The sequence below is a fragment of the Anser anser genome (genome assembly GCF_964211835.1).
Source record: "Anser anser genome assembly, chromosome: 3".
NCBI lineage: Eukaryota > Metazoa > Chordata > Aves > Anseriformes > Anatidae > Anser > Anser anser.
The window spans coordinates 61,979,399-61,995,962 of NC_139722.1; the positions used below are offsets into that span (position 1 = coordinate 61,979,399).

Genomic DNA, 16,564 nt, shown 5'->3' on the forward strand with positions numbered 1-16,564 from the left:
ACTCGGGACAACCAGCGATCCCGTGAAGACGCCTCCTCACGGCTAGGGGAGACGGGCGGGCAGGACAAATCCCTCCCGCTGCAGGACACACGGGGCCCGAGGGCCCGAGGTGACCCGACGGGGCGGTCGCCGCCCCCGGCCGCCCCCCCGGGGCTCGCCCGCGGTCCCGCGGCGGGAGGCGCGGCCCCGCCCCGGCCCAGCCCGGCCCGGCTCGGCCCGGCCCCCCCCGGCGGCGGCTCATTGATGAGCCGCGAGCCTTTGAGGAAAGGGCGAGAGCGCCGAAAGCGCCGCAGAGCCCCGATTTTTCAACGTGCAGCGTAGCCTGGGAACTTTGCATGTTTCGCCATTTTTCGCGTCCTGACTCATTTCTGTATCAAAAAATGTGCTCTTTGGAGCTCGGCGGACACCCACCGCCTCTCCCGAGCGGCGGCGGCACATCCACAGCGCCTGGCAGCGGCGAGGGGAACTAGAGCAAAAATCCCCCGCGGCACGGGCAGCACCCCACTGTGTCCCCCTGTCCCCCCCCCCTGCATTTCACACTTTCCGTCGGGGGGCGAGGGCTGCCGCGGGCAGCGCAGCAGGTGCACCCGAAAAGCGCCCCTAGGACCGGCGGGGAGGCACCGAGGCACCCACCGCGGGTCGCCGAGCCCCCCCCCCCCCGGGAGCGGGGCGGGGATCCCCGCTGCGCCACGCGAGGTGGGGGTCCCCGTGTCCCCCCGACGTGCCCCCAGCGAAAGCCCTCCCGGCGCGGGGGCTGCGGCCGCACCGTCGAGGGGGTTGCGGGCGGGCAGCGGCGGGAGGAAGGGCGGGAGGCTGGAGGGAGGTGGGGGGGGGAGGAACGGGGGGGGCCCCGCCGGGCGCAGCGCCCCGAGCCGCCCGCCCCGCGCCCCGCCGCCGCGGTACGGGGCCGCCGCTCGGCGCCAGGCGCCTGCGCACTGCAGGGGCGCCAGATTTGGCGGGAGGGGGAGTGTCCAAAAGGCCTTTGTTTGATGGCATCTCTGTTTACAGAGTTTACTCTTTAATCTCAACCTGTTTCCTCCTCCTCCTCCCGCGGCTCCTCGGCACTCCGGTGCGCGGCGGCGGAGCGCCTGGGCGCAGCCCGGCAGCAGGGCGCGGGCTCCCCCCCGTCCTCCTCCCCCAGCGGCCGGTGCGAGGATGGCCCGGAGACCCCGGCACAGGTAACCCGCCTGTCACACGGCGCCGCGGACACCTCGGACCGGGGGGGCAGCGGCTCGGCGGACCCCCGACCCCCGCCCGGCACCGGGGCACCCCGCGGCACGGCAGCGCCGGGGGCCCCCCGCCCCGAAGGCGCCGGCAAAGCGGCGGCCCCCGGACGGGGCGGGCGGTCCCGAGCCCCCCACGCGTGCCGGGGGGACCGGGGCTGGGTGCCCACGGCACGGCGGGGCTCTGCGCCCCGCAGCTGCCCACCGGGAAGATGTCGGGCGCAGGTAGCGCGTCCCGTCCCGTCCTGTCCCGTCCCGTCCCGTCCCATTCATTCATTCAGTGCCGGCGGGGTGGGACGGCAGGTGGGCGGCGGGCGCGGGGTTGGACTCTTTTTTTTTTTTTTTCCCTTTCCTTTTTTTTTTTTTTTCCCTCTTCTTCTTGGCTTGATTTTGCAGCCGCGGCCCCTTTGCCTTCAGGAGCGCCGGTGCGATTGCGCCCCGCCAGGTTTGGCTTCTTCCCGCACACGCCGCTCGCCACATGCCGGGGCGCGGCGGCGCGGGCGGGCGGCTGCGGGAGCTGCGGCTCCGACGGGGCGCTCGGCGGGAGCTGTCACCCGCGGCTCGCCTCCGGGACGGGGGCGATCCCGGCCTCTCTGTGCCGTGCCGTGCCGTGCCGTGCCGTTCCTGCGCCGCGCCGTGCCGTGCCGTGCCGTGCCGCGCCAGGGGCCGGGGGCAGCGGCGCCCCGGGGGCTGCGGGCTGGGCTGGACGGGACAGGACGGGACGGGACGGGACGGGACGGGACGGGATATAGATGGATGGGGTGGCCGCGTCCCCCGCTGCGGGGCGGTCGCGCAGTGCGGGCTTGTTGTCTAATTAGCCGGGGACGGCGGGTCGGACACGTGGAGGCTTTTTCTCTTTCTCTTTGCAGCCCGGCATCCTCCCCGCTTCCCCTCCCCTCCCGCCGGGCTGCGTGTGACAGGGGAGAAAGTGGTGCTCCCGCCTTTCCCTGCCCGTCTGCGGGCGGCATTCGGGACCTCGGGGCGCGTCCCTAAGGGAAAAGGGGGCTCGCGGGGCGGCAGCGGGCGCCGGGCCGCCGGGCGAGCGCCGGGCCGTACTTTCGGTGCTGGCGGGGGGGTGCCGCCGGGGCTGGCCATGAATCAGCCGGGCTGTCTCTCCCGACAGCGAGGGGCAGCCGTCGCCTGCCTCGCGGGCGCCTCCCGCAGGGCCCCACCGGGTGCGGACTCGGCCGCCGGCGGCGGAGGGAGCGGGGGCGGCGGGGCCGGGGCTGCGGCAGCACCGCGGGGCGCGGAGCGGAGCGGGGCCGGCGGCGGGAGCGGGCGCGGGCTCTGCCCCGCGGGGCCGCTGCCCGAATTCCTTCAGTCACGGGAGCAGCGGCGAGTCATTTCCTCTCCGCCCCCCCTTTTTTTTCCTTTTTTTTTCTTTTCTTTTTTTTTTTCATTTTTTTCTTTTTCTTTCTTTCTTTTTCTTTTTCTTTTTTTTTTCCTTTTCTTTCTTTTTCCCTTTCCTTCTTTTTTTCTCTTCCTTCTTTTTCTTTTCTTTCCTTTTTTATTTTTTTTCCTTTCCTTCCCTCCCCCCCCCCCCCCGTAACGTTGCCCCCTTCACCCCCTGCCGCAGGGAGCCGCGCCCGGGTGGCAGAGGCGCAAAGCGACGCTTCTCCCAGCGCCCGCTGCTCCTCTGAAGGTGCCGGGCGTCCTGAAACCCCATGGCCCCTCTCTCCTGCTGGAGAGCACGGGTAGCACGGCGGGGCTCGCTGCGTGCCGCGGCGGTGCCCGCCAGGCCCCGGTTATTTAAATAACCCGGCTGCCTCGCTGGCATCGCGGCGGGATGGCTGTGCCCCGCTGCGGGACGCGTCCCGGGTGCTTTTACCGCCTGCGAAACTCGTTTTCAAACCGATACTTGGAAATGGAGCCGCAGAGCTTCCTTTGGCATCCGGGCAGTCGCCCAGCTGTCTCCGCGTGCCGCTCCGAGAAGCGAACCCGCCGTCCGTGCGGGCCCCACGGCGCCGCGGTGCCTGCGGGGCCATGCAGGCTGTGGGGCGGTGGCACCGGGGCGCGAGGCAGGGGCACCCCGCAGGGGCCGGGGGGGAGGCCGGTGGCGTCGGGGCGGGCACCGGAAGGCATCCTGCCGCACGCAGGGTTCGGGGCACACGCCGCAGGCCTGAGGGCTGAGGGCGTGATTAGCCCCGCGTCGTTTCGGAGAGCCTACGCTCAGCAGCTTGCGTCTGGGGAGGTGTCGGCATCTTGGCTGAACAGCCCGTGCCTCCCTCGCTGCAGCTCGACTTAAATACGTGATCTCCCGACGACGGGATAACAGGGGAAACAATGCCCGGTGGTTACCTGGCGGAGGGTACAGTGGATTGTTTTATTACAAAACGACTTGATTTGAATGTCTCAGTCACACCTAAACATGCCGTACCGTACCCCACCATCAGATACATCACAGATAGCTTAACATCGCCCCTTTTCTAGCACTGTGGTTTCCATCGCTCAGTTAAAGTGTCAAAACTGCTGTTCATATCTTAGAAGCTGGAAATAAAACATTTCCCACCAGAGAGACAGCTCTTGTTGCAAAACACTCCTTTAGTTAACTGGGTAGAGCAAGGGCTGTTTGTGAAAGCAGTAACAGAGTCCTTTCTGCCCATGGATAGCCTCTGGGGAAATCCCTTAGTCATGAATTAGGTGAGTAGCAGAGTATTTCAAAAACACTATGAGGTATTTAGAAGTGGAGTAGAGGTAATAAAATCTTAAGTTAGCAAACTGGGTAGTATAAAATGGCTCAGTCATTCATCTGTTGGTTGCAGGATATTAAATATCCTTGTCCTCGGCCCTTGTCTGTCTAGACCCATAAATGGCAGGCACGTTTTATATTCGTTTATTGCACATTAATGCTACGACTTACTGGCTTTACTTAATTAGAGAAACCTCTGACTTCACATGTAGGGTCCATAAAGATAGTCTCAGACAAGGTTATTACTGGTCAGCTTTTTGTATTTGTACACAGTCTATCTTACTTGGGAACAGTAGCGCTATCTGTTCTATTAAACATAAAAACCCCCTAATATTTTTCAGAACGTGTGGCATGAGTTAAAGATTTTGAGTGTGTACTTGTGTAATGGACACAGCCTCTAGTTCTCTTTATTGTCCCAAACATTGTATTTTAATTTGAAACCTTCATTGGTTGAAAGTTTGCCAAATGTGTAATTCACCACTGATCTAACAGTATGAGCAGGTCTAAACATGCACAGTAATAAGAAGGTTGCCAGCCCTTTGCTTGTATCTGTGGATACCAAAAACAGCAGAACCAGTTCGGAATACTAGAACAACAGAATGCAGAACAAAATCTTGTTGTGCAAGTTTTAAAACTTTTATCTGTGTAACCTTTGTAAAGATTGTAGTGTTTTTTGTGTGCTTTGTAATTAAGCAGCTCAAGTCCTCATGTTCCGCTCTGTGTCTCCCTGTGTTTCCTTCTGCAGTATATACAGTAGTGATGATGATGAAGAAGATGTCGAGATGTACGATCATGATTATGATGGTCTGCTTCCTAAGACTGGAAAACGTCACCTAGGAAAAACCAGGTGGACCCGTGAAGAGGTACATACGAGTTAATTCATCTCCAGCATGTGAAAAGCCGGAGAGAGAGCAGGGATCACGTTCTTCTCTGAGTTACTTATTTGCATGCCAACTTCAATGACAATGTCATGCACATGAACAAGGATGTTTTCCACCTATTAGTTACATTCAGTGCTTTACTTAGCTTTGAGGATCACTGTTTTCTTTTAAATAAAACCCATAAGCGCCATTTTTTTAAAATGGCCACCAAGGTCTATGTTACAGGTATCTGAGTCAGTGCAATCCCTGTTGGAGAAACAGCTCAAGAGTCACCTGCAGCAATGCTGGGCTGTTAGCGCTGCCTCTTTTTGTTTGAGAATGGTTGCCATGCGAGGACTGACGTGTGCTCAGTGTCCCACAGCAGCAAACAACTGTGGCAGACACTGCTGCAGTCCTTTTTTGCCATTTGAAATTTGCACTTTAATTGCGGCGTTATGATTCTGAGTGGAAATAAATTAAAAGCTGGAAGAAAGAAACCCAGCCGTACCAAAATTGAGCATTCAGAATGTGTTTTGCTTCTGAAGGTCAGAATGCGTCTTAGTCACACTACCCTTGTGCTGACTTTCCAGATAAATTCTGGTATCAAACTCCTTCGCCAGGTGGATGTCCTGTGGCCATTTAACTGGTTTGAGCTTATTGTGAAATACATTAATACGGTTATTAATTTATGTTTTGACTTTCTCCTCTCTGACAATGTATATTGATATATAAACAGTGGGAGGTCACCTCTTGTAAGCGTTTTTTATTTTTTTAAATCATAGCCTACTCTTGCAGAGATGGATGTGGTCGTGATACAGTGTGGGAGGAAGGGATGGCAGCATAGCCCAATGGCCACTTTCCTGTCACATGAACTGGGAGCAGACTGGGAGGCGCTAATGGGGAAGGGGAGGGTCGCTGCCCTTCTCTTATCTCTTGGGGCACTTCTCTCTTGTGTTGCACGACCTCGATCTTTCCCAGGACATGACATTGCTTTCTTTTGTCTTCAGGGTCTATATTTCTGGCCTTACTATTAAAAATACTGGGACAAATTTCTTGCTCTTGCAAGTATGCAAAACTCCCTCACAACGATCAGGAGCAAAAAGGAGCCATTAATTTTATTGCGCATTCATTGTACGCGGACCAGCAATGAGCAAATTACTGGAACTCCCATTACTTGCGAGACATTTAAAGCTTGAGGCTGTGATTTTCAGAGGTCTCCAGACAGCTGGGTGCCTGAGTGTTACTGAATTTCATTGTTTTTCTGATGCTTGGCATCTAAACATCCATGCGCTCCTGTAAATCCAGTACTAGAGTAACAGTTACATTGCTTTGAGCAATAAAATGGGAATGTCAATGCAAGCCAAACAAGAGCACAGAAAAAGTCAGTCTTTCTCCTACAGCACAGTAAAGAACCTACCAAAATCAATTTCTCCTGATCTAGGCAATTAAAAATATGAGAAGAGTACAGACCACCTCTCCTTACTCTCAGGACATGACCGAACAAAAGAAATAAATGCATAAGGAGCTAAAAAGGGGCCACTTTTTTTTGAATACATCTCATCTGCATTTTAAGAGATTGCAATATTATTTTTTTTTTTTTAATGATTCAGGATGAGAAACTGAAGAAGCTTGTGGAGCAGAATGGCACAGAAGACTGGAAAGTCATTGCCAATTTCCTTCCTGTAGGTGGACATTGGTTTCTGTTTCCAGTTCTAGTGACAACTCTTTATCAGAGGTTTCCAAGTAAGGGAAGGGGGAGTGGCTTTTCATAGTTCTTTTTTTTTTTTTTCAGGAGATATAAAACCTCCACAGTTGGGGACCTCAGAAGTTTGGTTAGAATATTGAGGAAACCCTTACCTTAATTTTCCTTGCATTTCTCAGGAGGGGTTGGGAAACATCAGACAGGCTACAGTGGAGGGTAGGGAGATGTTGCACAGTAGATGGTCAATATAACACTGAAACAAAATGTCTTAGCACAAAGGAAAAGTAGCTTTGGTGAATTATAAGTGAGTGGTTTAGAAAATAATTGTTTTGTGAACACTTCAGCTCTTGTAGAAATACTACATGTGAAAGCATGACAGCTATTGTACCAGATGGTGAAGATACAGCTTGTGTAGTTGTGGCCATACAGTCATAACTGCAGAAACTATGGAAATATTATCAAATTCAGTGAGCAAGCTGATAGTTCGGCACCTTCTTCTTAGACTTCCCAAGTCTTAAGTGTTTAGTACAGTACAGACCTACTGTACCACTCACATGTCTTCAGTTCAATTACAAAACTCCCACGTGTTTAGTCATCGTAGTTGGCAGTGGAATATGTCGGGGACAAGTGTACCTAGATAAGAACATTATCAGTCTATGTTCATCTGTTTCAAAGAATGATCTACTTTGCATGTTTTACATTTCATTAGAATCGGACAGATGTTCAGTGCCAGCACCGATGGCAGAAGGTACTAAACCCAGAACTTATCAAGGGTCCGTGGACTAAAGAGGAGGATCAAAGGGTAATCAGTTTTCCTTTCCATCTGATTAATACCTTAATAATGGATTCCATGTTTTGGGGCAAAACTCCTAGAGACTTTAGTGGTCTCACCTGTAATGTGGCCTAAGGCAGGACTGATCCTTTAGTATCAATGTTGAGTATTTGTTTGCATTGTGATTTCTGAGTTTTCTACACAAATTAATTCATGTTGCTTTACAGCACTGTCACATAGAAATGCAATCTAGAAATGTCTTAATTATTGCCAGATTTTTTTCCTTTTGGGTAAAAGTATAAATGGGAAATGGGGAACCTTAATCATGTGTTAGTTTTACCTTGGCAAATTTGAGAAATGTTGTTGAAACTGTTGCTCCACCACAGAAAAAAACAAAAATCATTGATTCATTATGCATCATTAAATACAGGCAGTTTTTATGTCCTTCTTTGAAGGTAATAGAACTCGTGCAGAAATACGGTCCAAAGCGCTGGTCTGTCATTGCTAAGCATTTGAAGGGAAGGATTGGAAAGCAGTGCAGGGAGAGGTGGCACAACCATTTGAATCCAGAAGTGAAGAAAACCTCCTGGACAGAAGAGGAAGATAGAATTATTTACCAGGCACACAAGAGACTGGGAAACAGATGGGCAGAAATTGCAAAGTTGCTGCCTGGACGGTAATGATATATACCTTCAGCTTTTAAATAGGAAAAAAAGGGAAAAGCTGCAGGTCTGAGCAGGCTGTTTCAGTTGCCTCGGCCTGCACATTATACATCAAAAATTTTGGAATCAAAACCTGGCAAGCCAGTGACATCAATGTGTGTTTGTCTCGGTGGGGAACTGTACTATTTGGTCAGTATGTGGAACAGTACGATATTTTTACGTGCTTTTAATGTTTGCCATAGTCAAAAAAACAGTAAGTAGAGCAAGACCATGACAGTTGCCTAAATGTATGTGCAGTCTTATTTTGTGCTTTCAATTAATCGACAAGATTTCAATTGGTTTAACAGTGAAGGATCAGACTCTGCAAGTGGAACTTTACGATCAGCTAAGGGTATACCTGCAAAGTGACATCCCGTTTATTCAAAATGGTTTAAGAGAAGGCTGCTTCAAACATGTGTAATTGCTCATGAATCACCCAGACATTTTTGACCTGTTAAAAATCCACATATAAAATAGGAGAAACTGACTTTCTCAGACTCCAGTCGTAGAAATACTTGTCTCATTGAAAATATATCCACAAGTTGTGTGCAATTTCAGAGATTGTGTCTTATATGCTCTGTAGTAAAAGTGACTCAACATCAAGTGTAGTCAAGCAAATAATGTAAGCAAAAGAAGGTTTTCCCTTTCCATTTTTATTCCTGTTACCTGGCAAAACATTTTCAAGATGTAACTGTAATGCCTGAGATCATGATATCCTTTTAAGTGGGCATTCCATAAGTTTCTTTTGCCTCGAAGAAGAAAACAAGAAAACAGTTGCCACTTGGAAAGTTTTACTGTAGCCTTCACACACCACAGATACTGATGTCTACAGTATCGTGTGGTGGTGATTTTTTTTTCAAGTAGAGGAGCTGTTGCTAAGAGTACTCTTACAGTCTCACAGAACTGATAAGTTTGCTTTTTCTGATTCATGTATTTGAGAATTTGAATCTCAGTTTCCCTGCAGCTAAGAAAAATCACAACAGCTTTGTTTACTGGATTTGTGTACATAGGACAATGTTGTCATTGTCTAGGTGACCAGTTGGAAAGTTTTTTGGGAGTTAGTCTTTTCACAGCTGTGCTCCGTATCCATAATCTTTCCTCCCAGCAGTGGAACACAATAAAACAGTAAGACTTACAGAGATGACGTTGGCAGTCTTCAGGGCAGTCTCAAAGGGTTGTTGGCCTTCTCTGTCACCTTACCTCATGGGAAAGAGGTGAAGCTGAAGTTGTTAATGTCTCACAGTTTGAGTACTTCAAGCTTAGAGATGGCTTCAAAAAGTGTATAAACAACAGTACCTCATTTGTATTTTTCCCTGCCTTTTATAGTGAGCATCTTTCCTGAGAGGCTGAGAGTAGTGTCTGTAAAGGTCAGGGCCAGAGGATGGTCAGGGAAGGGCTCGAGGTTTAAACAGAAATGCTAACAGCAGTTTCCTGCCCGTTCACCTCAGTCTGAATTGGAAGCACTTGCTTTTAGCACCCCTCACTTTTAACATTGGTATTTCTGTTGCAGGACTGATAACGCTATCAAGAACCACTGGAATTCCACCATGCGCCGCAAGGTTGAGCAGGAGGGTTACCTGCAGGAGTCCTCCAAAGCCGGCCACTCCTCGGCAGCCGCCGGCTTTCAGAAGAGCAACCACTTGATGGCCTTTGCTCACAACCCACCTTCTGCCCAGCTCCCGGTGGCCAGCCAGCCCCCGCTGGGCAGTGACTACCCCTACTACCACATCACTGAGCCACAGAACGTAAGCTCCCGAGAAACGCTTCTCATTTTTGTTTTGCTTTGTTTAATGGGTGGGTGCGATTTGGCCGTATCTGATTCCAGGAAGAGCGAAGGGTTTTTTCCCGGTCTCCGAGGACGTGTTTGAGGTCAGGCAAGGATGGCTTCGACTTAAGCACTGATGGGTCTATGTACACTTCAAATTGACTGCTGGTGTTCAGGTGGTGGAATCAGGTTTAGCGGTTTTAGTGTATTGTAAGCAATAGAAATGTTTTGAGTACTGTTTCTGACAGTGGTGAATATATATGCATTTTGAAAATCAGTTGAATCTGGTTAATTCTGTATTGTATGTCAAAATCTCCCACGTTCACTTTAGTCATATTCTGTTTATGGGTTGTCTGTCAGAACCAAGTAAACAAGTATTGTTTTTAATCTGATTCCTTTCCTATTAGTGATTAATAATGAAACAGGCCACTGCTTTAAACACTTACATTGTAGAGTTTTAGACGATAATAAATTGCATCTTTTGCATTTTCACTTCAATTTAGAAAAATCTTACAAATGCATCTATAAATTATTCATCTTTTCTCATTCAGGAAGGGTACATACTTCATATATGAATTTTCTTTCTTCCTCTGTAATGCTCACTGTCATATTCCTAAAAGCTGTTCATTTTGCTTGTAAATGTTTTTGGATTTTTTTTGCTATTTTGTCTCCATAGCTTATAAATTTTAAAAGCAAATTTTTGTTTAACACAAATTCACAATGCCAGCAGATAACAGTGTCTTTTGTTTTTTTGGCCTAGGTCCCTGGTCAGATCCCATATCCAGTAGCACTGCATGTAAATATTGTCAATGTTCCTCAGCCAGCTGCTGCAGCTATTCAGGTAGATAATTTGAACATCATTTCGAGAGTCAATTTGTTAAACATTTGCTAAGTCAAAATGCAAACATCTTACATTAAGGAAACATTTTAATGTAATATGTGTGGAGAGAAAACGGGGATGGTGGGGGAGTTCTGACAAGGCTAATAATTGCTTTTTCTGAAGTGAATTTAACACACAATAGTTGTCTTCTGGTGTGGTAGCTTTCACTTTCTCCATTTCAAATGTCTGTACTGAAATTCAGCAGGGACTTTGATAGTGGAAAACACAATTGACGTTTGTTTCATCTTTGAGTCTAATTTGGCTATTATAACCACAGGACGGCAAGCCATAAGCATTTTAGTTGCTACATCCTATCAGACCTTTATCTTTTCTTTTCCCTTAACTCTTAATTTCAGAGACACTATAATGATGAAGACCCTGAGAAAGAAAAACGAATAAAGGAATTAGAGTTGCTACTAATGTCGACTGAGAATGAACTGAAAGGGCAGCAGGCATTACCAGTAAGATTGTCACTGTGTGCTTGGATGGAGGGATAGCAGCATTACCCCAGTGCTTGTCTTTTTAACTTTTTACTCCCCCTTTGCCTTCGATACTAATCAAGGCTCTATATTTCCGTTTTAAAAGGATGAAACATAGCACATGTATATTCTGTATCTGCCTTGTAAATTCTTTGATAAAAAAAATCAATTTGTGGGTATTTTACTTTGCAAAATGGGAGCAGGGCTGGGCTCTGTAATATTACCTAATATTGGAACCGTGATGATCGTACTAAAATGAAAAATCCCACAGATCTGAAATCAATAGGATCTGCATTTCTGAAAGTGTGCAATGGTTCATGTGATGAAAATGTAGTGCCTGTATGTTAGATTTTTCTTCTCTGTTGTACTCTTCTCTGCAGCTGTGTTTTATACTTTGTAAGCTTCAGACTTGGTGCATGTTTGACAGTTCGTTTTACTTCTCCGAATAGTGTTAGATCCTTCATAATTGCATGTGTGGAACAAATGCTGGCTATTACTGAATTCTCACACTTTGTTGTATATGCCATTGGATGTTAATATGTGAAAAACCTTACTTAGTCACTTAACACCATCACCAAAGCCAAGAATCTCCCCAAATTATTTTTGAAGATAGGTGATAGCCAGCAGTTTCTTTTTTTTTATATATATATTTTTTATTTTTGGGTAATATTTAAATTAATAGTAAAACAACTGCATGCATGATACGTTAGTTTGGCCACTTTTTAACTTTAGTTAATATTTTGCAATTTCTTCTGTTGCATGATCACACTGGAAAGAAACTTCTGTTAATTTGTTCTTCTGCTTTCCTAACCACGTTGATTTGACAGCCTCTTCATTGCATTGGTGTAAGCTGTAGCGTTAGACAGGGATAGAAGAAGAAAAGGAGATAAGCAAACAAAAGCAACTCTAACTCTAAACCCTTTAGCCTTTTACAGTGCTGAGTGCTCACTAGGGAAATCCTGCCGTTTCTTGCTTCTCACAGAAAATGACTTGCAGACAGCTTTTGAACTTTTTGGAGTTAACGCAGTTTGAATTGATAATATGTTAGTCATGATACATGCTCATAATCCTGGAAGTAAATTATGAGGTAACTTTGGGATAACAAATAAGATGCTGATATTACTTAAAACGAGATCTTGCACTGATGAAAGGAAACATCTTGACAATTGTTTCATAGGCATAAGTTTTTAGATGATGATGCAACTACTTTTATCTTTCCTCCAGTGGCATCTGACACCTTGTGCAATTTCATTGCTAAGTTCCTTCTGCCTTTTTCCCCCCCCCCCCCTTTTTCTTTTTTTTTTCCTTCTTCTTTTAGACACAGAACCACACGTCAAACTACCCCGGCTGGCACAGCACCACAGTTGCTGACAATACCAGGACCAGTGGTGACAATGCACCTGTTTCCTGTTTGGGGGAACATCACCACTGTACTCCATCTCCACCGGTGGATCATGGTTGCTTACCTGAGGAAAGTGCATCCCCCGCACGGTGCATGATTGTTCACCAGAGCAACATCCTGGATAACGTTAAGAATCTCTTAGAATTTGCAGAAACACTCCAGTTAATAGACTCCGTAAGTAGAACTGCCGCCTCAGGTGAATTTGTGTGTGGTCAAGGAGTAAGGGGAGAGGAACTGGGACCATCCTAAAAGTGTTTTTTTTCTTTGTTTTTGTTTTTTCTTTTTCTAAGTAACTTCTAACTGCTACAAGATCTGAAGCTTAGCTTCTGTATAACGACACACGGTTGCTCATAAATGAAGCCCCCATTTGTGAAAGCGTGTGCTTTTTGTGGGTGTCACCCTTTCCTGCTGCATCTTGTTATTGGGAGTGTGATTCTTAGCAAACTACACAATAGGAGTTTGAAACAGTCTCTTACTATATTGCATCTCCTTAAACTAAAATCAGAGACACTGTGGAAGATTTTAAACACTGAAACAAAACTTTTTTCGATTTGAAATGACACATGCTGTAGGTTTATGTGTGGCTGCTCATGTATCTGCATCCTTTTCTAAAACTTTTTGTCGTAGCATCAATAGCTGCTTCTCAAGACTTAAGGAGCTTGTCCTTGCATATGTGAAGAAAACGTGGATTTTAACTTATAGGCAGCTGAGTGACATTGACATGTCTTCTTCTCATTATGGTCTCCAAGAAACCGTGTGTAACAGGCGTGGTGCGTTGAAATAGGTTTGTTGGTGGCACCCTGCTTCGGCTGCAGAGATGGCTGCTTCACGCAGTCCCATGTCCCATTCAGCATGTCCAGAGCAGTAATGCTGGTTTAGAGGAGACCAGTCTTGGTTTAGAGTCCAAGGCGCTCATTTCTCTGTAATGATTTTCTGTCTTTGTACCCTGCAGAAAATGCTGGACAAGCAGATAGTAAGGACCTAATTTGACTCATTGTTTCTTTAGAAGCTCAGTTGCCAGCAACACTGCTAGGGTGATAGCTTGATATGCTTGAGGTATCGACCGAAAACACACAAAAGCCATCAGAGTATTACGAGTCGAATAAACAGGGTCAAGTGGAAATGAATTGGGAAAGACTTTGCTGGTGGTGGTTACTGGTATATCCTAGCGCTGTATTTTCATGAGGTGGCACTATACACTGTCTTATAGCTCCGTGCCTCCCACGTTGTTTCAGGATCCTTCATCATGGGGTGATCTCAGCAGTTTTGAATTCTTTGAAGACACAGACACTTCGGCTAGCAAAGCTCCCTCAGGCAGAGCCGCACAGCTTCAGCACAGAGCGGCCAGTGCATGTAGACCTCCAGGACACCCCACCACAAACCTGAGCAAAATCCTGTTGAGTCAGGGCCTTCCTGGCTCACCAAAGTCCTTGTCTGCCTCACAGGGCAGCCCGGCTCCGTGGGTGCTTCTTCGCAAAAGGAGAGGGCACTCCAGCCCCTTAGCCAGTGGCCACTGTAGCGCCTCGGTACTGGCTGACGGCAGCAGCTCAACTCCTAAGCGCTCCCCTGTCAAAAGCCTGCCCTTCTCTCCCTCGCAGGTAGATCAAGACTTCTGCACAGATGTTACTAATTCTCAAAAGTCACCGCAGTGTTAACAATTTAGAAACTAATCCCTTGGAACAAATGACTAATTGCCGTTGCGCTTGTTGATTTCAGTCCGTGTTTGAATCTTCTCACTGCTCCTAGTCTTCACCACTGGGTCCAGATCACCAGCAAGCTAACTGTTGATTCTCTTCTTTTAAATTCATCTGTGGGGCTTGGGTTTTTGTTTGATTGTTTGTTTGCTTGATTTGGATCATTTTTGTAGGAGAATACAATTGCTTGCTTTGCTTTTGCTGTTAACTCTTTCAACTACCAGAGTTTAACATTTCTGATCATTTGTAATACTTTCCATCTCTGTCCACTCACAGTATGATTCACATTGACATAGAAAACCCCAAGCTGCATTTAAATAGCATTCAGGTTGTGAGACAAACTGACAACAACCAGAAAATTCAAATCGTGGCTCGCCATCCTCAATACCAGCCATGTGGGGTAGAGTGGAGTAGGAATGAGGAGAAAATTGGCCTCTTAAAATTGCCTGGTGTGCACTTTGAAATTCCTGTCCATTGTTACTTTGTTTCACAGCTGTGGCACTATTTAAAAGTGTTGTGTTTTGGATTTGTTTGTCTGTTTCTGTTGTTTTTGCCTTGGTTTGGCGTTAGTCCTTAAAGTCAGAGAAACACTATTGCATGAAGGTTACCAAAAGATTGCAAGTAATGATCTCCCACTATATCCCCAGTTATGCATTAGGTATTTTAATCATGTATCGTTTGCCCAGTGAAACGATACCACGACACTCACAGATTTGTAGACACTAGAAACGGAAGCCACATTTTAGGTTACCAAGTAGAACTCAACGCAGAAGCGATTTTCTCCAGACTGTTACCACTGCCTCCTATTCAGTCAGCTGTCTCCATTCCAAAACATTCCATGCAGCCATCACAGGCGGCAATTTTCATTTTATGCTGTGACAGTGGAGCACTTTGTTTTGAGAGAGAGATGATAGGAAATTTTGCTTACTGTCATAACTGCTTTATTTACTACTTCAAAAATTCCTAGATTGTCCTAATAGATCTTTGTGGATTTTAGCCCCATATCCTGTGAGTTTCTTTTTGAAACATCCCCTACTCATTTTCACTTGGTTCTTACCTCGAGCAAGAGGTAAGACTCTTACCTTACTGCTCTTAATATTAATTACAATATATGTGCAGAAAATAAAAATCAGGCTTTTAAGATTTCTCTCGTAAAGTAATGGAGAAAGTTTCTGATTGGAACAGAGTGTCATTTTGTTTGTAATTTCCCAGTCTGGAAATGCTAGTTTTTGCTTCCTGAATGCTCCAACGTGAGTACAGTTTTGTCACATAGTCTGATACCCCACATGCACCTACCCATATTGTAGAAACAGGAGATTTACTTGCAGCAATGAGAGGGAAATGGTTTCTTTTCCTTCTGTTCAATAAAGTCAATTTAAGAAGTCAGCCTTGCAATCTAGATGGTCTTGCTGATTTTTCCTTTTCCTGCCTACAGTTCTTAAACACCTCATCCAATCATGAAAATCTGAACCTCGACAACCCTGCGCTAACTTCCACACCGGTGTGTGGCCATAAGATGGCTGTTTCTACCCCATTCCACAGGGACCAGACTTTCAAAACTCAGAAGGAAAATCATGTGTAAGTCTGTAATCACGTTTTGTTGTCAGATTCTTTAGGGTTAATTTTTTCAAGTTTGCACACAACCAAAGTTCTGGGTAACTGTATGCTTCCTGTGGAGATGTGCTCTAATACATTCAGATTTTTCTTAGTTTGGAGTAAAACTTCCACTGTATAACTTCAGAGATAGGTTATTGTCATTCACATAGACTCACAAGTTTTTTTTAAACAAAGCCATTCTGCCTTACCACAGTTAAATAAATGTTCTTCCAGAAAAGCAAAATGGAGCATATGATTGCTGGAAAATATTTTTCAGAGTCTTATCACTGTCGTTGCCTCTATGCGTGTCTTTTTGTAAGGTGCTAATATTTCTAAGCATGTTCCTTTAAAGTTTTTCTCCCTCTTTCTAAAGTTTCAGAACTCCCGCAATCAAGAGGTCGATATTGGAGAGCTCTCCGAGAACACCCACTCCATTCAAAAACGCACTTGCAGCTCAGGAAATCAAATACGGTCCTTTGAAGATGCTGGTAAGAAGGAAACAATGATAAAAGTTGCTTTGATATTAGTGCAGAGGGATGTTCTGGGACTTGCATGTAACGTTTCTTCCTTTCAGCCTCAAACTCCGACTCATCTTGTAGAAGATCTGCAGGACGTTATCAAGCAGGAGTCGGAGGAATCTGCGATAGTGGCTGGGCTACATGAAAGTGGACCCCCTTTGCTGAAGAAAATCAAACAAGAGGTAAATCACAAACTTACCTGAGGCAATTTAATTCAGCCCTCTTTGCTGAGAAACTTAGACCAATACCGTTTTCTGTTAAATAGCTGTGTCTGTTTTTCTTT

The 16,564-nt window shown here is 46.9% G+C and overlaps 1 protein-coding gene across 8 annotated transcripts in view; it reads left to right on the plus strand.

Moving 5' to 3' along the window:
* The first annotated feature begins 895 nt into the window (after window positions 1–895).
* Window positions 896–16,564, plus strand: part of MYB (MYB proto-oncogene, transcription factor) — a 28,216-nt gene continuing 12,547 nt past the window's right edge. The window contains exons 1-13 of one of the 8 annotated variants that reach the window (XM_083829369.1): window positions 896–1,178; window positions 4,658–4,775; window positions 6,383–6,454; window positions 7,184–7,276; window positions 7,702–7,922; window positions 9,458–9,692; window positions 10,473–10,553; window positions 10,949–11,053; window positions 12,390–12,647; window positions 13,709–14,071; window positions 15,603–15,745; window positions 16,137–16,251; window positions 16,338–16,463. In XM_083829369.1, coding sequence (XP_083685495.1) covers window positions 1,156–1,178; window positions 4,658–4,775; window positions 6,383–6,454; window positions 7,184–7,276; window positions 7,702–7,922; window positions 9,458–9,692; window positions 10,473–10,553; window positions 10,949–11,053; window positions 12,390–12,647; window positions 13,709–14,071; window positions 15,603–15,745; window positions 16,137–16,251; window positions 16,338–16,463 — 1,953 coding nt within the window. In that variant the 5' untranslated portion in view covers window positions 896–1,155. The other 7 variants (XM_083829368.1, XM_083829370.1, XM_083829371.1 and 4 more) reach the window with 7 other exon arrangements.